The sequence below is a fragment of the Emys orbicularis genome, chromosome 4 (assembly GCF_028017835.1).
Source record: "Emys orbicularis isolate rEmyOrb1 chromosome 4, rEmyOrb1.hap1, whole genome shotgun sequence".
NCBI classification, from domain to species: domain Eukaryota; kingdom Metazoa; phylum Chordata; order Testudines; family Emydidae; genus Emys; species Emys orbicularis.
The window spans coordinates 75,915,804-75,942,015 of record NC_088686.1 but is presented as its reverse complement, the minus strand read 5'-3'; the positions used below and the strand labels follow the sequence as shown (position 1 = coordinate 75,942,015).

The following is a 26,212-nucleotide window of genomic DNA, read 5'->3' as shown; positions in this document are numbered from 1 at the left end:
GCCCTCCTGCTATTCCAATCCTGCCCTCCCTGGGCCCCTGAACGTTGCACACATCTCGATTCCAATTTGCAGCACCACCTGCTATCCAGTACTGGGCTCTCTCCTACTCATCTCTGCCCAATGCACCTTAACCCTGATCCACCTCGCCCCTGCAATTCCAGTCCTGCTTTCTTCTGACCAGAGACCAAACAGTTCTGCTAAACTGTGTGGTGGTTTTGTTTTGGGGCTAAGTGGAGAGACATTCATTTTTGATCAGCGCAGGATTTGAAGCTAACTCCCTGAAGGTGTACAGCAAGCATACAGATTAAACATACTTCCATGTAATGTATCTGCTCAACAAGAATCATCACCAGAAATAAAGACAAACTCTAATTAATTTGTCAGAGGAACATGTACATATGGGAATGAGATGAATTAGATAAACCAATTAGTTTCTCAAAGGCATATGAGTGTAATCCCCTCCCAGAGGAGATTGGCTTCTGATCTGGGCTTATTAAATCAAGACCTTTGGAGGAAGAGCAGAGCTTGAAAAGACGCTGAGCCCTATGGACTCCCTTCCGCCCCAACAGTGGAGAGGCTGATGTATTTATTTAATTACAATTCACATATACTGATCTGAACCTCTAAGTATATCACATGGGATAAAGGCACAAACCTATAGGTCATAAATCTTAATAAGTAGCCACCCTGACAACATTCCGAGTCACAAAAAAACCCTCCCGTACATCCCCTCCTCCCCTCCAGGAAATCCTGGAAGAACGGGTAAGGCTTGTGACACAGTCTGAGAGGCTCCAAATATGGCTTATAGCAAATCAAAGCAGGAAGCAAATACCAGAGATCTGGACCCCTGGCCAAGAACAATTTCAGCTCCATCCCCATCACAATTACACCACACACCTCTGGGGATTGTGGATGTTGCTGTACTCCATGGAGAAAAAAGGCATCTCTCAGGAAGCCTGGTCTCCAATAATTTAGTGCTTTGTAGGTGAAAACGGCATCTTCAACTCCACCCAGAAATCCTCCAGCAGCCAGCACAGACCCCAGAGGCTAGCCATCACCTTCTTCCAATTTCCAACATCCCCCACTCCCTCCTGGCAACGGAAGGGGGACGCCACAGGATTAAGGCTGCTCACAGGTTTGGGCCTTTACAAGTAGACTGTGTGACTGTCCACTAGCAGTGTTTCTCAGCCTCTTTGATACCAGGGACCAGTTGCTGCCTTCCTAAACTGTGTCAGGGCAATCTCAGGGACCAGTGCCGGTCCATGGGCTGATCACTGAGAAACACTGCACTAGAACTCCAGGTGGAAGCCTTTTCCTAAAAATCTGGGGTTGGGACCCTTGCCCTGACATCCACCACACCAGTGTCCCTGCACATCCCTTTCCTCAGACCCATGGCCTGGGATCTCCAGAGGGAACACATTCTAGGATTCATTGTCCTGTATTGGTCCCAATTAACCCATGTCCTGCTGACCAGGTGCATGATTTCAGCAGGGGTCCCCTTTCCTTAGGAGCTTAGCTCCAGCGTGTCCTTCGTTGGCCAATATCACACCCTGATGGCATTAGATCCAGCAGCCACTAGATGGCACTCTTGTTTCTGACAAAAATGAAACAATCTGTTCTCCGGCTGTGATAAAGTGAGATTAAATGGTGGAGTTGAGTCAGTAGCTTTGGTCTGGTCAGCATGGTTCTGCTGTAGCTCGGATCTGATTGGTGTGGGAATGCTAGAGCCCTGCCCCATCTAGCTCTGGATCCGGGAAAGCTGCAGACTAAGCCCTGTAGGGCGTCTGCGCTGCAATTAAAAACCTGCGGCTGGCCCGTGCCAGCTAACTCGGGCTTCCGGGGCTCAAGCTAAGGGGCTGTTTAATTGCTGTGTAGATGTTTGGGCTCATGCTGGCTGCAGCCCAAGCTCTGAGACCCTCTCACCTTGCAACGTCCTAGAGCCTGGGCTCCAGCCCAAGCCTGAACGTCTACGCCGCAATTAAAAGCCCTATAGCCCGAGCCCCATGAGCCTGAGTCAGCTGGCACAGGCCAGCCATTGCAGTGCAGAGGTAGGGTTTGATATTGACATATTTTGGTCTGGTGATAAGGAGAAAGAACCTGCACTTTTCCCACAGTGCTGGTGCACTTCATGGCTTCACCGGAGCCATCTGGCACAGCACGTGTGGGGAGGCCATGGGGGAATCTAGCTCTCTCTTTATCTATGTAGGCTTTTTACATCACTCATCACCAGGACATTGGACAGTCACAGTAATGTAGCTAGTCAAAGTCAGCCCCAGGTAAGGGGGACAGCGCTGATCTTGCCTCAAGGTAGAAGCTACCTGCCCTTGTCTTCACCAGGATTTTGCAGTGGGAGAGCTAATCCACATTAGTCATCGCACAGTAAAAATACCCCTTGTTTAGCAATGAAGACAAAGCCAGAGTGCCTGGGACACTGACTCCAACATGTGCAGCTGAAGAAAGTGTTTGTTGCCGTTATAGCATTGAGGGTTAAAGGTCGGGGGTTAATGAAAGGTCAGAACAAATCAGGTTTCATATTTTGGTTAGAGACAGGGACAAAGGAATTTGCCCAAAGCTGTAAAGGCCCCAGCAAGAGTTATTTCACCCTGGTTCCCAGCCTTTTGCTGTTTATCTCTGTTCTCCTAAAAGTGCCGAGAGGGTAAAAATCTAATGGGATTAGTTCTGTCATGTTAAACTGCAAATGCAATGCAGGTTTTAGCATTAGCACAGGCAGATAACTAAGTTCTGAGGAAAGGGGGGGGAGGGGGAAAGGAAGAGAGCAAGAAAGAAGAGTGGGGGGGAGAGAGAATGATAAATGGGTGTGTGTGTGTGTGTGTGTGTGTGTGTGTGTGCCAGAGAGAGAGAGAGAGAGACTGAACTGGGTGATGGTTTGTAGTGATAATAGCTTTATCTAATAGTCGTTAATTAGTTACTGAGTCATGGCACTGCTTTACATGTAGTGAGGGATTGTTCTAGTTGACAGATTCACACCCCTTAGAGAGTGTGAAAATGTAGCTCTTAGATACCAGTAATAGGCACCTTGGCAATATGATAGATAGACAGAAAGAATAAAGAATATGGTTCTATTCCTAGCGAAGTGAATTGGCCAGGTTTCATACAGGCAGGGAAGGTTCAGTGCTTGATGGTGTCAGACACATGTGCCAGTGATCTCTGGATAATTAACACGTGCAAATAAATGGGAAGACAGAGAGGGAAAAGAAAAGGTGAATCAATAGTTCACCAGCATTCAATTGTATTTGCTCATTTAAAATGCAGTCACTCCTCTTGCACTGTCAGGAATGCCCCAGACTTGGCAGTTTCATACTGGAAGGAGTCCCTTTTAACTCCTTACCCATCTATAAACAATAGATCGGTGAAAGAGTTGGTGGAATTACTCATTGCAAATAATTTATAGCGTAGGGTAGGGCATTTTTTCATTGAGTAAATTATTCATGATTTTTCCTATTTATATGACCAATTCTGATAAGTGAAAACAAAATTACTGCACTGCCATGACTGAGCTGAAAGTCTCTGACAGTATTACCTGGAGCAATACACACACATGCTGTTTGTCATCAGTCTTTAAGAGTCCCACTCCTCCAAACCACATGGGCAATGCCAAGTATTCAGGTGATTGGAAGGTCTGATTGTGGGCAGGCTGCAGGCAGGGAGACAGGCTGGTGGCACTGGTGGTCCATGAGGAAGGCTGGTTGAACGGTGGCAGGAGGGAGGGTTGAAAATCACAATTCTACTTGATTTATTTATTTTTCAGTTTTTAAAAATGCGCCCATGAAAGTTGCCTGCTGGCAACAATAGAACATGTTTGTTAAAATCATATCAAATTAATTAATCAAAGCAAATGAATTAGTATTAATTTATTCCATTTCAGTGCTCAGAATGGTGCTAGGCACCTCTCTGTACAAGTAAACAGGCATAATCCTCTAAACAGATGGCTTTCCCCATCCTGCTCCTAACAGTGTTATGAGTTAGGTGAAGTCTAGTTAAAACCCCATTGAGACTGATAGGTGTGAACTCATCCTTCAATTAACATACATTTAAGTATAAGCCACTGCCTAAGACAAAAGATGTGTGTGACCCCTCCCAGAAGCTCTTGGCTGAGTATGGGTGGGGGAGATGAATGAGAGAGAGAGAGAGGAACTGAGAACAGACAAGAACAGAAAGGGAGAGGCAAGAAAACCAAGCAGGAGCCTGTAAATTCAGTGTGACCCTGGAAAAAGCTAGAGACCTTTTTGGTCTGGTGTTGGCTAATGGGGCTTGCCGGCTATAAGCTAAGAAACCATTCCTTTTGTTCTTAGTTCCTTCTGCATTCAGAGACACAGGCCTTTGCACATTCCTGTAAATAAGCAAGATGGCTTCAAAGAAAATCCCACAATCTATCAATGTTTACTTCCAGCTGGAACATCCCCAGGGCCCTGTATTTTTACTAGCTGCTCACCTTGAATAGGAGCACCACAGGATCCACTTTCCAAGGAGAGAGCTTGTGAGCTGCTATTCCTGTTGACCCAAGATGGAGCAAATAATGGGGGTTCTTGCGGAAATCACCAAGTGCCAACAGGATTTCAAACAAGCCCCAAAACAGGAGCTGAAGATGTCACAAAAGGGTTTAAACCAGGGGTGGGCAAACTACGGCCCAGGGGCCACATCCAGCCCTTCAGCCGTTTTAATCCGGCCCTCAAGCTCCCGCTGGGGAGTGGAGTCCAGGGCCTGCCCCACTCTACATGGCTCCCAGAAGCAGCGGCATGTCCCCCCTCCGCACGCTGTCCCCGCCCCAAGTGCCATCCCCGCAGCTCCCATTGGCTGGGAACTGTGGCCAATGGGAGCTGCAGGGGCGGCACCTGTGGACGAGGCAGCACGCAGAGCCGCCTGGCCACACCTCCGCGTAGGAGCCGGGGGGGGGGAGGGACATGCCACTGCTTCTGGGAGCTGCTAGAGGTAAGCACTACCTGGAGCCTGCACCCCTGACCCTCTCCCACACCCCAACTCCCTGCCCTAGCCTTGATCCCCCTCCTGCCCTCTGAGCCCCTCAGTCCCAGCCCAGAGCACCCTCCTGTACCCCCAACCCCTCCTCCCCAGCCCCACCTCAGAACCCACACCCCCAGCCGGATCCCTCACCCCCCCCTGCCCCCAAACCCGCTTCCCCAGAGCCCACTTCCACAACCTGAACTCCTCATTTCTGGCCCCACCCCAGAGCCCTCACCCCCTCCCGTACCCCAGTCCCCAATTTCGTGAGCATTCATGGCCCGCCATACAATTTCAATACCCAGATGTGGCCCTTGGGCCAAAAAGTTTGCCCACCCCTGGTTTAAACCAAAGCCTGGAGGTTTTACAAAGGAACTAAAACTGCATCTGGAGGGTCCCAGAGAGGGCCGAGGGTTGCCTTGCAGGCAGAGGTCAAATCTCTGTTAGAGCAACTACAAAGTGTCCAGACAGGTTGGGAAGCCCAGCTGCAACCCTCCCAGGCTAAAATGGCCAGACAGAAAAGAGGTGACCACCAACCTAAGTTCCATAGACCAGATGTTTTTCCATAAAATATTGGAGACAAGGCAAGCTGTAGCCAACCTGGAACTTGCTATCAGAGATGAGCTGCAGCAAGGACTTAAGAACTGAAAATTCAGCTCCAGAAGGAAATCAAAGGGTCACAGAACACCATGGAAGGCAGCCACCTGGGTGAGAAATTGAGCCAGCCAGGGGACTTGGGTAAGACCAGACACTTACAACAGTTTTCTACCCCATCTGTAACCCAGAGAGATCCAAAGGGGAGAGATTGGGCTGTCCCAGGTCAAATAATGCAAAAGCCCCGCTATCTTGGAGGGGAAAACTCCCTGGGAAGTTTATTTGGCTCAGTTCAACTTTATAGCTCAAATAAATGGCTGGGAGGAGGGACAGACAGGGGGATACTAGCAGCCAACTTTGGTGGCCCAGCTCTGATAGTGCTGCAGAACTTACCGCCAGAAAAGGGACTGAGTTCTCCAAACCTGGTACAAGCCCTGAACATCTGGTTTGTAGCTTAGCTGCCCAGGGCACAGCTGAGAGCTAGAAGGAGAGGGAAAGAAGAAACCCCTCCTTAACTGGCAGGGGACCTGCAGAGACGCATGTTCCTGGCATGTTTGGGGGGAGGGATAGCTCAGTGGTTTGAGCCTTGGCCTACTAAACCCATGATTGTGAGTTCAATCCTTGAAGGGGCCACTTAGGGATCTGGGGCAAATATCAGTACTTGGTCCTACTAGTGAAGGCAGGGGGCTGGACTTGATGACCTTTCAAGGTCCCTTCCTGTTCTAGGAGATAGGATATCTCCATTAATTCAAATTTTTGGCATATCCAGGTACAACCAGCCTTCCAGGATAGGCTGGCAATGGACCGATTTATAGATGTTAGCTGAACTTGGATTTGCAGCTCAAAATCAGTGAAAGGAGGCCAAAGAAAGCCCAGGAGATTGTGGAATTTGCCAAAGAACTTGAATCTTTCCTTGAGGCCACGCACTAGAAGAGCAAGCAGCTACTAGTGAGGATGATGGAAGCTGATTGCCATAACACCTGGAAGTACAGTTAAATGCTGGTACTGAGAGAAAATTGGCTACAAAAAAAATTGCAATAAATGTAAGTCAGGCCAAGACAGACTGTCATACGTGTCTAGTTAAAGCATCTCTCCCAGTTCAGGAAGTAGGGGAACACCAAGTTGAAGGAGCAAAGCTTGGCAGAGGTACAAGGATCAGCCCCACAGTTTTTGTTTAGATCTGGGCAGCTAAAGGACAATAACAGGAGTTTGGCTATTGAGGGCATAACAGGATGTGTGATGTGTATAGGGATAGTGGACACTGGCGCAAACATAATAGTTATTAGACCAGACATACTAAAAAGGCTAGGGAACAAGGAATCCAAAACTGAACCATCTGATTGGTCTGAATGGAGACAGTGACTGGGTTAAGGGCACCCATCCAAAGAGTGGGGAAATTGGGTTTGAAGATTGGACCTCTGAAATTCAAGCAAGAAGTCTGGATGGCTGAAATAATGGATAAGCTAATAATTGGCTTGGATTTCATTATAGCTAATAACTGTGGAATCAGTGCTAGGAAAGGTGTCTTACAAATACAGTCTGTGGAAATTCCCTTGAAGATATGGCCCAGGTGAGACAATGGTTTGTAAGCAACTGGTATGCAGTGAACTAATTGTCTTGTCCACGGGGGCAGAAATCACTATAACAGCAACCTACTGTGGTAGCTCCCCAGAAAGGGAAAGATGGCAAGTAGTTGAAATCTGTCTTGAGACCAAGAGTCTTGGGGGAATCTTAGCTGAATCAGGAACAGATTCCTGGTCCTTGGCTGAATGTTAGTGACAGGCAACACATAGTAAAAGAAGGGAAACCATTTCAATGGTCTGCAGGGTGCGAGTTTGCATTTTCATAGGTGAAAAAGGCTTTTGTGACTTAATCTGCCTTGGGCTCTCCATGTTTCAAAACCCTTTCATACTGGACACAGATGCAGTGCTTCCAGTTAGGGGGACAGGATGTCAGCTTGGCTGCCCCCAAATCTAAGAGTACAGCTGTGGAATTTGAGGCTAGAAAAGTTGTTTCAGAGGTGAATCCCCCAGTCAGAGAGAATGGGTAGATTATGCCTCAGACAGCAAATTCCTCAGAAACAATACATTAGAATATAAGAACAGCCATACTGGGTCAGACCAAAGGTCCATCTTGCCCAGTATCCTGTCTTCTGACAGTGGCCAATGCCAAGTGCCCCAGAGGGAATGAACAGAACAGGTAATTATCAAGTGATCCATCCTCTGTCACCCATTCCCAGCTTCTGGCAAACAGAGGCTAGGGTCCCCATCCCTGTCCATCCTGGCTAACAGCCATTGATGGACCTATCCTCCATGAATTGATCTAGTTATTTTTTGAACCCTATTATAGTCTTGACCTTCACAACATCCTCTGGCAAGGAGTTCCACAGGTTGACTGTGCATTGTGTGAAAAAATACTTCCTTTTGTGTTCCTCGGGCTGATTGAAAGGGATCCCTCCCTGGCATTTGACAGGAAGTCCTGGAAGAGAAAAGCCCCAGATTTGGGTGAGAACAAAATTTGTTTATGTTGTTGATGTGAAATTATCCTGACAGAAAAACACTGTACATATGTAAATATGTAACCGTGTATTATTTTTAATTTGTTAAATTATTTCTTTTCTTTCTGTTTGGGATGGGTGGTTGTTAGGTGTCACCATTTTAGGCCTCATTGGGATGATAAGCAAAGCTGAGATGGGGGTGTTGTTATGAGCTGTGTGAAACCTTGTTATGGGTTGAGTTAAAACCCCATTAAGAGTTCACACCTAACAGTAAGCATAAGCCCCCAACTAAGACAAAAGGCATGTGTGAACCCACCCAGGAGCTCTTGGCTGAGTATTGTTTGTGTGTGTGTGTGTGTGTGTGTGTGTGTGTGTGTGTGTGTGTGTGTGTGTGTGTGTGTGTGTGTGTGAAGAGAGATCTCACAGAAACTGAGAACAGATGAGAACCAACAGAGAGAGAGACAGACTGAGGGCTTGGCTACACTTGCGAGTTAGAGTGCATTAAAGCATCCCCAGGCACCCTAGCTTACTACCCGTCCACACTGGCAAGGTACGTAGAGCGCTCTGACTCCAGGGCTAGAGAGCTCCTGGTACTCCACCTCGGCGAGAAGATTAACGCTTGGTGCGCATTGGCTGAAACGCCCGGGCGTCAGTGTGAACGAGGTGTTGCATTACTGCGCTCTGATCAGCCTCTGGAAACATCCCATAATCACCTTAAATCAAGTGGCCACTCTTGTCATTGTTTTGTAATTGCTGCAGGAATGTAGATATGCCATTTGAAAGTTCCCTTTGACAGCCGGCATGCTTATCTGCTCTGAGACAAAGCAACCATTACTGTGGAATGCTGTGTGTGAGAGAGATAGGTTGGGGGGAGGAGGGGTCTGCTGCTGTCTGAATTTACAAGACAGCAAGCTGACATGCTCTCAGCCCCCCAAAAAAACCCGCTCTCTCCCCCCCGCATACACACAACACACTCCCTGTCACACTCCACCCCCCCCTCCCCCAATTTGAAAAGCACGTTGCAGCCACTTGCATGCTGGGATAGCTACTACAATGCACTGCTCTCTGTGGCCGTTGCAAGAGCTGCTAATGTGGCCACGCCAGTGCGCTTGCAGCTGTCAGTGTGGACAGATTGCAGCGCTTTCCCTACTGTGCTCTCTGAAGGCTGGTTTAACTCAAAGCGCCCTACATCTGCAAGTGTAGCCATTCCCTGAGAAGCTGAAAGCATGGTGGCTGACCCTGGATGAAACCTGGAAAGAGATTTATGGGCCAGGGGAGCAGGCTAAAAGAGTGCTCTTTCTGCTGTGAGCAAAAGAAGCTGTTTCCTGCTATTTGATTCCCTCTGCACTCAGGATGTTGTGCATTCCTTGTAAATAAAAACAACTGCATTAAAGAAATACCTAATTATCACCAATTTCTGCACCCAGCTGGAACACCCATAGGGCCTCAAACCTTGACTGGTCACTTGAGTCGCAAATGGGCAAAAACAGTTACACACACTAGGTTTGCTCCAACCCCCCCCCCCTTTCTGGCTGTGTTTGTCTTTATAGCTAACTTGGTCACCCTTTATATTAAGGTTTCATTGTTATACGAATGTGAGAGACATGAGCAGCCTGCATTAGAGATGGTTAACAAGCACATCAGTAGAAGGTATTATAGGTTACAAGCCACTGTTATAAATAATTTATTGCCTTGCTGGAGCATATAATCTATAACAATTGATTAACCAGCTATTAAAACATCTATTATTCATTTATTAAACCTTTGTAAACTATTTATAAATGGAACCTTAATATAAAGTGTGACTTAACTTAAACGGCAACAAATATAAACCTCAGCCTAACCTTTCTTTTGCACTTAACTATTTTCCCAGGAGAACCTCTTCTGTCCCTGGCCCTAGTTCCCTCTGCCTCAGATAGAACCTCAAATTCTTTTATACTCCTGGGTTGAAGCTATAGGACCACCTGCTCTAGGGCAGTTCAGCAGAAATAGGTCTGCCCTCTAAGCAGCAGGTTACAGGTTCCTGCCTTGAAGATTTATATTAGACATAGCACAATGAGTAGGGGTAATAGGATGGGGGGAAGGAAGGGGGAGGGCAAGGAAGGATGAGGGTGACAGCAACATGGTCATGTGATAATTTGGATTAGTCATGCTCCCTGCATGGAGCTTCAGTTCCCAGGTGTTTTCAGGAGGAAGTACTTGATATTATAGCTAGAAATGAACCTGGAGGAGAGATTGGAATGAGGAGAGTGAAGTGGCCAGTGGATGATAAATGGGAGGGCATTCCAAATGTAGGGGGCGCCACAAACAGACTCATCCCCAGCATGCAGCTGTTGAGCAGAACAAATAACGTCACCCTCTAAAGACTGAACTGATGGCCTTTAGCTGAGCCAATAATGGCAACAAACAGCAATTATCTTTGAAAACTCTTGGATGACAATGACAGGAGAGATTCCAGAGGACAGAAAAAGGGCAAATATCGTGCCAGGGTATGTCTACACTGGAAACTTCAAAGCGCCTCCGCGGGAACGCTCCCGCGGCAGCGCTTTGAAGTGCGAGCGTGCGCGAGCGCTGGGAGAGCTCTCCCAGCACTCCTGGTAATCCACCTCTACGAGGGGATTAGCTCCAAGTGCTAGGAGCCGCGCCTGTCTACACCAGCGTTTAAAGCGCTCAGATTTGCTGCGCTCAGGGGGGTGATTTTTCACTCCCCTGAGCCAGCAAGTTAGAGCGCTATAAAATGTAAGTGTAGACAAGCCCCCAATCTATAAAAAGGGAAACAAGGACAACCCAGGGAATTACAGACCCGTCAGCTTAATTTCAGTACCTGGAAAGATAATTAAGCAAATAATCAAGCAATCAGTTTGCAAACACCTAGAAGATAATAAGGTGATAAAAACAACAAGGAGTCTGGTGGCACCTTAAAGACTAACAGATTTATTTGGGCATAAGCTTTCGTGGGTAAAAACCTCACTTCTGTTAGTCTTTAAGGTGCCACCAGACTCCTTGTTGTTTTTGTAGATACAGACTAACACGGCTACCCCCTGATACTTAATAAGGTGATAAGTAACAGTCAGCTTGGATTTGTCAAAAACAGATCGTGTCAAAGCAACCTGATAGCTTTCTTTGACAGGTAACAAGTCTTGTGGATAGGGGAGAAGCAGTAGATGTGGTATATTTTGACTTTAGTAAGGCTTTTGATACTATCTTGCATGACCTTCTCATAAACAAATTATGGAAATACAACCTAGATGAAGCTACTATAAAGTGGGTGCATAACTGGTTGGAAAACCATTCCCAAAAAGTAGCTATCAGTGGTTCACAGTCAAGCTGGAAGGGCATATCCAGTGGGGTCTTGCAGGGATTGGCCATGGGTTCAGTTCTGTTCAATATCTTCATAAATTATGTAGATAATGGCATAGAGAGTACACTTATAAAGTTTGTGAACGATACCAAGCTGGGAGGGGTTGCAAGGACTTTGGAGGATAGGATTAAAATTCAAAATGATCTGGACAAACTAGAGAAATGGTCTGAAGTAAATAGGATGAAATTCAATAAGGACAAATGCAAAGTACTCCACTTATGAAGGAACAATCACTTGCACACATACAAAATTGGAAATGACAGCCTAGGAAGGAGTACTGTGGAAAGGGATCTGGGGGTCATAGTGGATCACAAGCTAAATATGAGTCAACAGTGTAACACTGCTGCAAAATAAAGCAAACATCATTCTGAGTTATATTAGCAGGAGTGTTGTAAGCAAGACAGAAGAAGTAATTCTTCCACTTTACTCTGTGCTGATAAAGCCTCAACTGGAGTACTGTGACCAGTTCTGGGAGCTACATTTCAGTAGGGTGACCATATGTCCCGTTTTGGCCAGGACAGTCCCTTTTTTAGGCCCTGTCCCGGCTGTCCTGACTGTTTTGACAAAACTGGGCATTTGTCCTGTTTACTCTTGCCAACTGATCATCAGCCCCATACACGGGGCGGGGGAAGGGGAGGCTCGGACCTGCCCTGCACAAAGGGGGGGGAGGATATTGTGGAGGGGGGAGTCACGGGCTGGTAGCAGGGGGGCTCAGAGGACCAGCCCCACGTGTAGGGGAGTGAGGGGGTCATGGGTGGGCAGTGGGGGAGCTCAGGCTGTCCCTGGGTGCCAGTGGGGAGGGGGACCTCAGGCTGGCCCCAGGCGGGAAGCAGGCAGGTCTCGGACCAGCCCCGTGCACAGGGGGAGGAAGCAGGCTGCAGGGAGGAGGGGGATCACGGGAGGCAGGGGACTCAGAGGACCAACCCCGCAGGCAAGCAGCGGGGGGTTTGGACCAGCCCTAGGCACTAGTGGGGAGGGGGATCTCAGGCTGGCCCCGGGCAGGAGGCAGGGAGGGCTGAGGCTGGCCCCGCGCATGGGAGGGCAGAGCAGTGGAAAGGGGCTGGGGCCAGCCTGAGGGTGTCCTGTTTCCCCTTTGGGAAAATATGGTCACCCTACATTTCAGGAGAACGTCCAGAGAAGAACAACAAAAGTGATTAAAGGTCTAGAAAACATGACCTGTGAGGGAAGATTGAAAATATTGGGTTGTTTAGTCTGGAGAGGAGAAGATGGGGGACGGGGGCTTGCTAACAGTTTTCAAGTATGTAAATGGCTGCTACAAGGAGGAGGGTGAAAAATTGTTCTCCTTAACCTCTGAGGATAGGACAAAAAGCGATGAGCTTAAGGGCTAGTCTACATTGGCAACACTAAAGCGCTGCTGCGGCAGTGCTTTAATGTGCCTTGTATGGTCGCGGCGCAGCGCTGGGAGCTCTAAAAAAACCACCTCAATGAGGGGTGTAGCTACCAGCGCTGGGACACTGTCTACACGGGCGCTTTACAGTGCTGCAATTTGCTGCGCTCGGGGGGTGTTTTTTCACACCCCTGAGTGAGAAAGTTGCAGCGCTGTTAATTGCCAGTGTAGACGAGCCCTAAATAGAAGCAAAGGAGGTTAAGGTGGACATTAGAAAATACTTCCTGTCAGGGTGATTAAGCACTGGAACAAATTGCCTAGGGAGGTTTTTAAGAACAGGTGAGACAAACACCTGTCAGGTTAGCCCTGTCTTGAGTGCAGGGGACTGGACTAGATGACCTGTTGAGGTCCCTTCCAGTCCTACACATCTATGATTCTATGAAACTGGAATCCCTTGGGAAAGCAAATTCCAGAGTCCAGGGCCCATTCCATGATCTCACCCTAAATACCCTGTCACAGCACACAGACATTCCAGTCTAACGACAGCAACTACTGGCACATCTGATCCCAGCTCTCATGTCAGTGTATATAGCGGGAGATGTGGACTCAGGATGCAAGGACCCAAACAACATAGTGCTTTAGTGGTCATTACCAACTCTTTGAATTCAACATAGATCAAATAAGAAGCAGGAGCTGTCTCAGAAGCACTTGAGCAACATGATTCTTTATACCTAGCATCAAGAGGCTACAGTCTGCAGCAGCTATAGCTGCTTCCAAGTGGTCCTCAAGGATAGTGTGACAATTTAGTGAATGCACAAACTTCAAGCCATGAAGAGCAGCTGTTTTTGTGTTGCTTTTGTTAGGACCAGGCAGGCAATTTCTTTCCTTTAACAATATACAAAGCGATATGGGGCTTGGCATCAGAAAACCCAGTTAAGTCTCTAGATGCTGAGCTCTTCTGGATAATTATAACTTTAAAATGGGTCCTGCAAAAGTATGCCCATGAATAACATCAATACCTTAAATACCAACTCCCTCCTTTTCTAGAGGGTTATTGCAAAGAAATTGAGCTCTCAGGCTAGTCAGCTAGAAAGATCATAGAGTGGGAAATAGCCACTGCAGAAGAATCCCCAAAAGTTTTACAGATTTGAAAAAAAATCACCAAAAGTAATTTCCTGCAAATATGTCACTGTTTCATTCCCTAGTGGCTCCTGCTGGCTACAACAATGAGCTCTCCAGCAACGGTCAATGTAGGCACGCTGGCACAGACTCCGGGCGTCTCAGCAGCAATAACTTAATCGTGCTGGGAACCCTATTGCTAGGCAGCATGGACATTAGCACTCCTGCAGTGGTGCACCCTAGTAGCAGCTGGCATGGAAGTGTGAAAATAATGAATGCCAAATTGCCAGCATGAGTAGAAGCACAAAAGAAAATAGTTGTGAATATTCCCAGCTCCATTACCTAGTAGAATAAAGTTGCTTTTTCTAAAAAGAGATCCTGCTTCCCCCTGACTTATTTTTCCCAGTTTCTCAGCTGTTTGGCAGACTCAAGGGATGGCTGAATGAGACACTTCAGGTCTCCGGTCTTGACCTTTCCAGGATTTAGCAGCTTCTCTCATCTGGAGATCCAACTAGTCCCTTTTAGGAGTTAATGTAGCAGTTGTGAAGCTATTTCTTACTTATTTATTATTTGCATTATGGTAACGCCAAGAGACACCAGTCAGGGATCAGGATCTCCTTCCGCTAGGCACTGAACACACATATAACAAAAAGATGGATCCAGAGCTAGATGGTTTCAGGAACTCTCTACACTTGTAAAATGATCTATTGCTAACCAATGGTTGTCAACAACAGGACTTCCCCATTCCCCTCCTCCCCCACAAACTGCTAATAGAGATGGGATCAAATTGTCTTCAGCACCACTCCAGTAATCATGATATACACCATGTCCCTCTAAATCTCAATCATGCTTTCTGTACAGCTACTAAAAATGGATTGGTCCCATCCAGACAGGAGTCAAAACATTCTCATTACCAGTGCAGGGGGCCAATAATATCAACACAGGTCGTTTTCCAAGTGTGGAGAGATCTTTAAAGTAGAGCAAAATAAGCAAGTGCAGTGAGATTCACCTTACCCAGAATAGTACTCCCAAATCTACGTTTCACTTTTTTTAAACTATATTTCTATAATTTACTGTTTCAGATAAAATCTTGAAAATGTCCCACAGTGTAGCCAATGCACTCAAATTTTCCTCTGTTTGAAGAGAGCCTAAAACAATACTCCAAGAAATGTGAATTGCTATGGTCATATCAACGAGCATTAACTCTTGAACCTAAAGATGACATTGTTAACTATTTCACTGGTGAACACTGTTGCAAAACATCAAAACAATGTGTTTATTTTACAAATCTAAACTGCTTCCCACCCACCTCCTGTGCCAAAAGACCCAATGATTCCAAATCCAGCTACCAAACCCTTTTCTGACAGCTTCTATTGTGCAGTTAGGCATTGTCAATACAAAACTCTGTTGCAATGTGAAAACTGCAAATGTGGGGATGTCAAATAAATTGAATTTAATATCAATATTGATAACACACAGCCTAATGTTCTGGCTGGATTATTCATTATCATATTTAATTCATTTTTTTAAAAACGTAATTTTGTAATGTACATGAAGGTGCCACAGAATTTCCACTCTCCTGCACCAGAGTGCCACATTATCCAAGGACTTTAACGTGGAATTTAGATCCAGTTTGCTGTGGACTACACAGGGGTTTACCTTAAAGTAAAAACTTTCCAGAAGAATTTCTTCATGTCTCCTCTGACCCAAGAACCCCTTAATGACAACTAACAAGGGGATTACAGGAATGTCCCATGTCTGGTAGGTACATTCTGTCATCAAAGAATATCATGTGAGAATATCTTAAATGAAAGCCAGGATCACACACCGGTCAATATCATTATGAAATGTATATACCAATACTTTGTATGGATAGTTTAAAATCTGTTATCAAGGCAGAATTGACAAACAGGTTTTCTATCAGGCAAGGGATGTTTATTCACCTGTCTCTCTGTTGAGATGCAGATTAAGCATTGTAAATTAACACAATGAATATCAATTTACATGCGAAGTCAACGGGGAGATGTCAAATCAATAGAGAAGCAGCACAAAGGAAAATAAGCCCTGGGTTCTTATCCTGACTGAGTAGAGACAATGAACTTTTGAGATATAAGTAAAAGGCAAAGAAGACGCCACTTTATCCTGCACCAGGAAGTAAATGAGCAGTGCATTTACAGTCATGAAAATGAGATTTCAGCCAACCTTGGTTGAAACTCTGCAGAGGATGTTGTGGGGGTGAGGTAAACTTCTTTAGACAGGAGGTTAGCCTGTTAAGGTTAGTCTCCAGAAAGCATGTTATGATTTTGTTTTATATGTAACTTTTAGTTCCATTATTCTTGCTCACTATCTCTTGAAACCTTGGTAATTAACTTATCCTTGTTTTCACTATCAGTATATCTAAGTGCTGTGATATTAAGCAAGGGGCTGATCTTAGTTGAATCATATAAGCTGGTGTTTACATTATTTGCTTGGGGACAGCACACTTGGTATTTCTGTGAGTGTTCAGTGGATAAGGAGCTGGTTCAAAGGGACTCAGGGACTGGGGTATACTTATTTTTAACCTGCAAACAAAGTGCTAGCATTTCCCAAAGGAGAGTGCTTGGGTGAGTAACAGGCTGGTGGTGCCAGGGAGCTGACACCCAACTAAGCATAAACAAATGTCCCTCACGCTGGAGACAGGGGCTAACAAAGTGACTCACAGTCCTTGGTACCCCAAGAACCAACACATCCCATATATAGGATGAAATTCACCCCTGTGCAGAGGACAAGCAAAAAGCCGATGCACCACTTTAGTCTCTCTCAAATGTAAGTAGTGCACAAATCCTTTGCATGGGGCAAATTTCACCCAGGCAGATCCTGTGGGAGTCTCTGATCATTGTGTGGCTGCACAATTTGAAGAGAAGAGTTGAGTCAAGCTGAGCAGAGCAGGAATGGTGTAGGACAGGATGGAGGCACAGAGTATAGGTAAAGAGTGATTATGTTGCTAACAGGACTCTTATTTGCAGGACCTCCATTAGTGACCTCTGGGTTGTCATAGCAATAGGGCTTTGTATCCATAGCAGCACCATTTAGAGGACTTTGACAGTACAGTACAGTCAACTTCATCTTCAGTGAGATGAGTGTATGATGAGCCCTCACTCAAGTTCAAGCCTCTGAGCTTCATTAGAGTTCAAGTGGGTGCATTATGCTACCATTACAGGTGTAAACAGTGGCACAAAGTCAAGGCCATTTAATACAAGTTTCTTCACCAGAGGCTCCTCACAGAGAGCAATTCTCCAAAGGCCACTATTTTAAATGAACCGGGATTTTATATTAATATATTTCATAAATTAACACTGTGGCCCATGATCAATTATACTGATGTGACAAACTGAAGGGTGTGTGTGTGAAGGGTGTGTGCACAGATGGTGTCTGGGGGAAAGAGAGGGCTTGTGCACATGGTGTTTGGGTGTATCCGTGTGGGCAAGTGAAGATTGTTGCCTGGTTTTGTGTTTGTTACCTTCAGCTGTCATTCCTCCCTTCTCAATACAAGAGGCAGAACTCCTGCAGGAGGGAGCAGACCAGGGTAACTGAGACGAGATGTACTGGGGACTCTTGAGGAGAGAATGCACTGCTTTATGCACCGACATTAATGTCTGATTATTCCACCATTCTGCCATGAGCAAAATCATGGCATGGAGCAGCAGCATAGCCTGCTACCACTTGTCACCAAGCTTCTGGCCCACAGTCATGGGAGATGGCCAAGTAGTAATACGCCTATGAAATGCCTAAACCCTGCTTGTAAATTCAGTAAATGAATTACTCTGAACATATGCAGGCTGGCAAGTGCAAATGAGAGGCAGTATGCACAGTGAGTTAATCCAGTAACTAAAGGTTTAAATGGAGTTCATATGAATTAATGTGCTCTCATAGGCCAGAAATGCCTGGAATTGGTCAAGAGTGATACTTTGTTGCAACTAATTAATACATTAATTATATAAATAAGCAATAATGCTACAATCATCCAGCCTACACCTGGTTAGCAACCTGGGCAGAATAGCTTGAGGATTCCTGCTCTTTCTCAACTGGTGGTCTGAACTCCTTGGAAGTTAAACAATTTTAGAGGAACACCAATGAGGTAATTTATGATTCTTCAACCCAGAACAGGGACTGAGGCCCAGATCCTCAAAGGGATTAGGCACCTAACTTCCATTGAAACCAATGGAAGTTAGGTAGGGTGACCAGATAGCAAGTGTGAAAAATCGGGACGGGAGGTGTGGGGGGGTAATAGGTACCTATATAAGACAAAGCCCCACATATCGGGATTGTCCCTGTAAAATTGGGAGTTAGGTGCCTAAACCTTTTGAGGATCTGGGTCTGAGCCCTGAGGTAAGATGTAAAGACTGATTAATTAATGCTTATACAGCACTTTGAATGCACAAAGCTCTATACAACCAGTGAGTATTGCTACAATTTAAGTGCAGACAGGTCTGGATGAAGGAAATGCTTCATGTATCTGCTAGAAAACTGGGGAAATAGTGGGATTTGTATGTTTTGATTCTAGTTTCTGTGGTGTGAGGAGGTAAGCACAAAGAGCCATAACTAGAGAACTTCCTGACTGGGAAGTCCCTCTATATTATCCTGGTCCTCTCTGGTAACTGTTGAGGACCAGGAACTCTGTAACCACTCTATGGCATCCATGATAGGGACTTTCATTATCATCCATATTTCCATTCTCAGAACTTTCTGAAAAATGCTCCTTTAGACTAAACATTGTAGACTTGGTTTCAGAATCCACCCACAATAGTTCCCCCCCCCCCCAACACACACACCTGATTTTGAGCTATTGGAGAGTGAAGAATGCACTTTTCCAGTATTTCATTATGCTCACCAGGAACTCAAATATGGCTGGATAAAAAATCCTCTAAGTGTTGCATCTAAATCGTCCCTATGGAGGAATCGTGGAGGAAAGGAGATAAACCCTCAGAAGTAAGTAATTTGAAAAAAATCACTTCTGAACGTGCTCAAGAGGTACCTGCTAAGGTTATAGCAGAACCCACCAACACTCCACCTACTTTGTGACATCCAATGTTGGAGCTCTCACCTTTTTTGCCAAAGAAGTTACTATTTCCAGGTTGTGTTAAGGAAAATCTGGGGGAGCAAATTAGTGCATGTCACACTGACAGCACAATTCTCCAAAAGGTGCCCCGATTTTCTGATCCTGAGTAAAAGTACCAGTTGGCCATGTGAGAGAAAATCCTGCTGTGTAACTGCATGTGGCTAGCTAAACTTAATTTACCCATGTGCAAGCTCAAAATGGCATTTTGTGTGTGGGCATCTGGCAGCATGCATACAAAGACGGCACATTTAAATTATAGCCTAAGTTTCTATCTACTCCTGTTGCTGATGCTCTCATCTGCTTTCTTTTTAGAGGTGCTGCTTTCCTGTTAACCCAGCCTGGCAGAAAAAATAGCAGGGATTTGCCAATCCCATTCACTTCAGTGGCCCTGGATCATTACTCCCAAGATCTCCAGACATCTCAGTGAGAGAGGAACTCCAGAGCATAGTTAGCACAATTTCAGTGTCAACATGTAGAGGCCCTTTGTATCTTTCCCACATTTTGGGAGGGAAGGGGATAGGGTGTTTGCTGTCTTATTAAAAACAAGGAAATTAAACGCAAAAACTCTCTCTCTCAGGTACCTATTTGGGTCCCAACACTGTGTATTACTAGAATCTTGTGAGGACAGGTTTAAACACAAACACACTGCCCCTTCTGCAATGCCCGTAATAAATGAATTATGTCAGTACTAAATCATTTCTGTTAGGCTCTCTTGTATTAAAAACAACATACCAATCTATGGAGGTGGTCATGTGCCTAACATGAGAGAACAAACTATCCCATTGTGATAATAACCTTTACCCTTCCCCATCCATCCATCCATCCTCCACCCCAATGTTTCCCCCACAACCCACTCATCTAAAATTTACATTGCATTCTCTTTCAGGCATGGACAGTAATTTTCGATGAGTTCTGTAAAGTTCCCATCATGCCTTTGTGCACCATGAAATAATAGTAATAATAATAAATAGAATGCAAAAGTTAAGTGTTTCATAGTAATATTAGCTCACCCACACTGCACATAATACCTTTGATTAATAGTTATGCTAGTAAATGTCACCTGAATCTGTACAGTATGAGCAAGGTAACATTACTATGGCTTTGATTTAGCAAAGTGCTTCAAGTAAGTGCTTAGATGCTCTGCTGACCTGTGCCTCGTGAGAGCTTTTATTTCTTCACTCCCTGATTTTCTGCATCTAAATGTGTAACCTTAACATTGCTTTAAATGTAAATACATTTGGCCAGAGAAAATTGCCCTACCTTTGCACGTGGGCTTTCCAGGTAGGCAGAATAAATGTCCTGCAATTTCTACGCTCTGGGAGAGATTATCTAGATTGATGTTAATGGGGAAGGGGAATGGTGATGTTGTTACAAGTACCATTTCAGATAGTATATGCCAGAGTGTTTTGTTGGAATAACAGTTGCGCTCTGCCTAGGATGGAGTCCATGCTGCTAGCATATGAACAGCATTCTATTTGAATCTCTAACTAAATGGCCAGAAGCACCACCCTTCACTTTTAAATATATCTGTCTCATACAACTGGATACATACATGTATGACCCAGTATTGGCTGGTTCCACCATGCCAGAACTGGTATTGTCTGGTTCTGTCAGAAACTGAGACATGGATGGCCAGGCCTAGTAGTTGGTGCAGTGGCAGTCAGCCTAAGAACCAGAGCCAGTGGTCAACGCTGGAATCAGGAGTCAATAGCAGACTCTCAGAACAATAGGGCTGGCAACTAGGTTGGAACAAGCTAAGGCCTGTGGTACCTGTCACCTCTATCAAGCAGGGGAATGTACCAAGCCATGAAGTGACATTAGGCAGACTGATTTATACCTGCCTCTGGAAATTTCCATTACTTGCATCTGAAGAAGTGAGGTTCTTACCCACGAAAGCTTATGCTCCCAATACTTCTGTTAGTCTTAAAGGTGCCACAGGACCCTCTGTTGCTTTAGGCAGATTGAGTGGCTGTTTCTCCTGTGAGGCTTAAATATCTGCTCTGAGAGTCACCAGACCAACTCCTGACTTGTGGATTGGCTAGAGCCTAGCACAGAAATGATTCATCGCCGCATGTGGCTTAATCAGGCTCTAGTTCAGGGATGATTCATCACCTCACAGGTTCTCTGGGAATGGGCATGACTCCACCATGTGGGAACGGGTACTGGCTGGTTCTCTGGAATGGGTGTGTCTCCCATGCAGGAATTGGTATTAGCTGGTTCTCTGGGAATGGATGCCATTAGTTGGTGTTGAGCTAACATGAAGTGTGCCAGTGAAAACAACAACATAGTTTTCCAACTTTTTCGTAAAAGCACAGGCTGTGACTGCTAGTCCACACTGGAAACCTCTGTCTGGGCGTGCCACTGGTCAGGTTAGGAAGGACAATGAATAACTGAAGAGGTTTCTAAACTGAATTGCGGAGAGAGCTGGCTGATGCTGGCTCCTCATTTCCAGCTGCCAAAATTGCAAAAAAAAAAAAGCTAAAAATACAGTATGGTTGCCAACTCTTGCAATTTTATCATGAGTCTTCCAATATCTGGTGTTTTACTTAAATCCCCAGCTCCAGAAAACTATCTAACCAGCCTAGGATATGTCTATACTACAATAAAACACTGGTGTCTGGCCCATTTCAGCTGAGTCAGGCTAACAGGGCTATACAATTACAGTATAGATGTTCAGGCTCAGGCTGAAGCCCAAGTGCTGGGACCCCCCTGAGTGGGGAGGGTCCCAGAGCTCAGGCTCCAGCCAGAGCCCAAATGTCTACCCTGCAATTTTATAGCCCCACAGCCCGAGCCAGCTGATGCAGGCCAGCTGTGGGTGTTTTACTCAGTGTAGACGTACCCTTAGATACTTGTATGGCCACTATTACCGCAGTATCCAAGCGCTTTACAAGTTCTAATGGACTTATCCTCAGAGCACCACCAGGAAATACTATTATCCCCCTTCGGCAGACAGCGAATGGTGGCACAGAAAGGCTAAGGCTCAGATCTTCAAAGGTGTTTAGGCTCCAAAGTTCCATTGATTTCAGTGAAAGTTAGGAGTCTAAACACCCTTGTGGAGCTGGGCCTAGGTGACCTGACAAGGTCCACTGGCAGTCTGTGAAAGCGCAGTGTCTTGAGCCCAGCTCCCCTAACTGTCAGTCTAATGTCCTGATTTTAAACCAGTCTCATGATCTGAGGGGGCCCTGACTCATGACTTTTTTCATTTGGGGTTGGCAATACAGGATTCAGTACTTTCCTAACATCATTTGCCCCAGGGAAGTCACCTGGTCCCGAGTGGGAAGATAGACGCTCTGAACCCTAGTGAAAGGGGGAGGGGAGGTGTGAATGGAAAAGGAGGTGGGGCTCACACAATGGCGAATGGGAGGGAGACAGCCATACAACAATCTCTCCCTTAAAGTGCCACGAAAAGATTTGAGAACCCCTGAATCATTGGAATGGAAAGAGATCAGCTAGGAGATCACCTTATCTATGCACATCACCTTCTGCTAAATCATTGCTTTTACCCCTCCGGTGTGCCAAGAAGAGTGAGTGGTTCCTTTGCATAAACATGGATTGAAAGGAACCACCTCCCTTCCCTTCGCCTGAGCAGGAGACCCCGCTTGCTAGGTGTATCATCCCCCTGCTAGGAAATCGGCGAGCAATTTTCATTTTAAAAGGAGTCTCTTTTGAGACAGTTGCCTGCTGGGAAAGAGGTTTTTTTAGAAATGGAAGCATCATATCAAACAATATCTCCAGAAAGCTGATGGCTGCTGATGTCACAACGCCTACTGGTGCCCATTCTGATGTCACCCACTTTCACAGTTCCAGGTGGGATGCAGTTGAAAGGAACAATACAAGAAATGAATGTCTTGTTTAAAGTGACCGCAAATGAGAATTCCAATGCATTCACACATCATAGTCTAGTCCCACCTTGTCAGTCACCCGACCTCACTGATTTACTCTACACCTTCAGTAAGTAAACCTAAGAAAGGAAGGAATTACCTAGCATGGGCCCAGTGGGTAAAATTCAAGTAATGAGATGAAATTAAGCAAAAGAAACGTGAAGTGAATGGGGACCGGGGAGCCAAACTGAGATCGGTGAAAGAGCGGAATCATCTCCTAAGGAGAGTCATACCAGCCTCTTCGTTCGTGGGGACATTTAAAATTGACAGTCAACGCCCGGGAGAATGGATTTAAAGGAACAATCGGTGCCCTGCAAGGGAGTGGGGAGGACTAGATGGTATCTAATACATATCTCCCGGCTGTCCTCTCTACAGTACTTCAGTGGTAGATGCACGCAGTCCTGCTCTTTAATATCATACCAGTGACACAGAATAAGCATGATCCACACCAGCTCATGATTACACATCCCAGATTGCCCAGTGTCTGTGTGTACACACACACGCGCGCGCGTCCTTAAACCCTTGACCAATAACCGCCTAGCCCCTTGTATTTGCTCATCGCTCCCCTTCCCTCCTGTTTTGTTGTCTGCATCAGAGTGTCAGCTCTTCCGGACAGCGATCGTATCTGCCTAGTTTGTACAGCGCCCAGCACATTGTAACAAAGGTGTTGCCTACGGCACTTGCTCTCCGGCTTAGGGAACAGGAACGATCCTGGGTTTGCTTGATAATGACACGGCCCCGTGTCCCCCCGACCCTAATTTATGCCCTATGTGCCCCTGAGTCCCTCGCTAACTGTAACGGAGTCAGGGGTGCCGGCTCTACCGCCCAGACTGCTCCTTAGCGGTGCCCGCGGCCAGGCGCCCGGCGAAAGCGGGGCTACGCCAAGCCCAGGGCTGAGTAGGCTCTAGTGCTGCAGAGGGGAAGCGTCTCCGTGTACCCAGAGTGCAGCCAGGTGAGTGCCACGTGCTTTGCTGGGGTGCTGTTAGAAGGGGGGAGTCTCTAGTGGCGATTGCCCGTGAGGCTGCAGGCGGTGGGGAAGGCGAGGGGACCAGTGCCAGCCGCTGGGGCCGAAGTGCGGGGTCCCCTAGGCGAGAACTGCCTCCTGCGCTGGGTACCAGTCTAATATGGCTGTAGACTGGATCCGAATTAGGTGCTACCGATCGTGGCTCTTTCCTGAGAGCCGCTTCCCGGGGCCGGCTGGTGGAATCTGGGTTAGTCCCCGTCCCCCGCCCCCCCTCAGCAGCTGGAGCGGTTCGCTGACCTCTAGACCCCTCCTTCTGCCTTCCCCTCGCTTCCCAGATGTTGCGCCAAGTGACAGCCCACCAAAGGCGAGAGAGAAGCGCAGAGAAAAGCCATTTTTAGGCAAATGGAGTCCGGGAAAGTTGACAGAGAGACAGCGCGTCCTCAACCCGCCGCGGGAAAGCCCGTCAGTCCCAGCTGCCCCGAGAACCCCGCTGTGTGCAGGGACCGGGGCAGACACCATCCCTTTGACCACCCCTGTACCCCGGCGCGATCACCTCCTTCACCGCTCCCGCTTCCTTCCCGTCTAACTACACCCCAAAGTAGCGGGCACGTCCTTGCCTAGGCGCAGAGGGCGCTTGGGGAGTGGGCGGCGGGCCGCGGCGGGGGGGGGGGAAGAGAATCACCCCCCACTATCCAATCTGCGCTACCCCCCTCCCCACCATTCCCGCAAACTCCTTGGCCCAGTGCACCCCGGGCGCCCGCTCCGGCTGGAGAGGTCACTGTCGTAAGCAGAAGCCAGGCGGAGGGATGAACATACCCGCGCCCCTTGCCCGGGGCAAAGGCCAGCCAACGCCCGGGCCGGGGATCGCTCTGTGCGTCCCGCCTCCCCCCACCCCGCACGGCTGGGGGATAGCCGCTCACTCACCGGGCGCCCCCCACGGCGTTAGCGCTCTGGCGCCGGTGCTGTTCTCAAAGCCCATGGTGCATCTTCCCGCACGTCGGGAACTGCTCGCGGCTGGAGGGCTGGTGCCGATCAAGGGAGAGCGAACGATCCCCGGACGCCGGAGTCCGCTTCATGGGAGGCTCCCTCGGGCATTTCCCTCGCCGCCCCCGGCTGGCTCCGCTTTCGGCAGCTGGGGCTGCGCCAGGAAGGCGAAGAGAGCCGGAGCCAGGCCGGCGTGGCGTGGCTTGGCCAGCGCTCCTGCCGCGGCCGCCCCGCGCCCAGCCCTGCCCAGATGTGCCGCCCTCTCGCGCTGACTAGCGTGCGCCCACTTTTCTCCCCCGTGCAAAAAAGAAAAAAAAAAGAGAGAGAGAGAAAGAAAGAAAGAAAGAAAGAAAGAAAGAAAGAAAGAAAGAAAGAAAGAAAGAAAGAAAAAGCAGCGAGGCAGCCCCGGAACCATGATGTAATGGAGCCTCAGCCAATCACGGCGGGGCTGCGAGCGCTACTTTCCCCTCTCCCCCAACCTGGGGGGACTGTCGCTCGCTGCTGGCACATCACTGGGGGAGGGGAGGCAGGGCAGGGCCCGGGCGGCGGGAGCTCAGAGTCATGCCCCCCATTACTTGCCTTTGTCTGAGGCACCGTGCCAGAAGCCACCGGCCCCAGGTGTACAGTGGAGGGCAGGGCAGGGCACAGGCCGCCCTGGCTCCAGTGTGAATGGCCGAGGGGGGCACGACGGAGGCCCCTATACGGCCGGGGAGGGGTGGGGACTCTGTTAAATCTCTGCTCCCAGCCCTCCCTCCGCCTGGGGGAGGGGGAGAACCGCCCGGCCCTTTCCACAAGCTCCGTGCCCATGGACACAGCCGAGGGGCGGGAGCCGGCCGTGGGCTGTGTTGCCCGCAGAGGGGTTTATGCGCTTTCCAAGCCACACAGGGTTCACGTACCCACGAGCTGTCGGCCCGGGAGGCCCGCCCGGGCTTTCAGCGCCGGACAGCTCCCGGGCTGCGGTGGCGTCGAAGGGACATGTGGGAGGGACAAACAGGGAGAGGGGCGCCGATCGCAGAGCCCCAGTGCGGGCCCAGCCTTTCCAAGCACCGAGCCTGAGGCTCCAGTCTCTGAGCTGACGGGCCGGCACTAGGGACCGTGTGCGCTGCCCACAGGGCGCCCAGAGAGCGGCGGCCCAGGGCACAGGATCTGCCTAGCCCTGCTGGCGAGGGAGGCAGACCGGACTCCGGTGGGAGTGGCTCTCCCGGATCCGGAGAGAGACAGCCTTGCCCCACCCCCCGGCAGAGGGCTTGGGCTCCATTACGGAGACATCTGGCCAAGGGCTAATGAGATTAGCTCCCTAACTAAAGATTAATTGAGTCTTGGCCGCCTGCTTCCTAAACCCCGTGCTCCCAGCTCCCCCTTGGGACAGTGAGCTCGGCCTCTCGCTGC

General features: G+C 47.8%; 1 protein-coding gene across 1 annotated transcript in view; it reads right to left on the bottom strand.

The window, feature by feature from the left end:
* The window catches only part of CHRM4 (cholinergic receptor muscarinic 4), a 37,503-nt gene extending 12,685 nt beyond the window's left edge, over nt 1–24,818 (bottom strand). The window contains exon 1 of the mRNA XM_065404017.1: nt 24,764–24,818. Coding sequence (XP_065260089.1) covers nt 24,764–24,818 — 55 coding nt within the window. The remainder of the gene's footprint in view (nt 1–24,763) is intronic.
* Nucleotides 24,819–26,212: the final 1,394 nt, after the last annotated feature.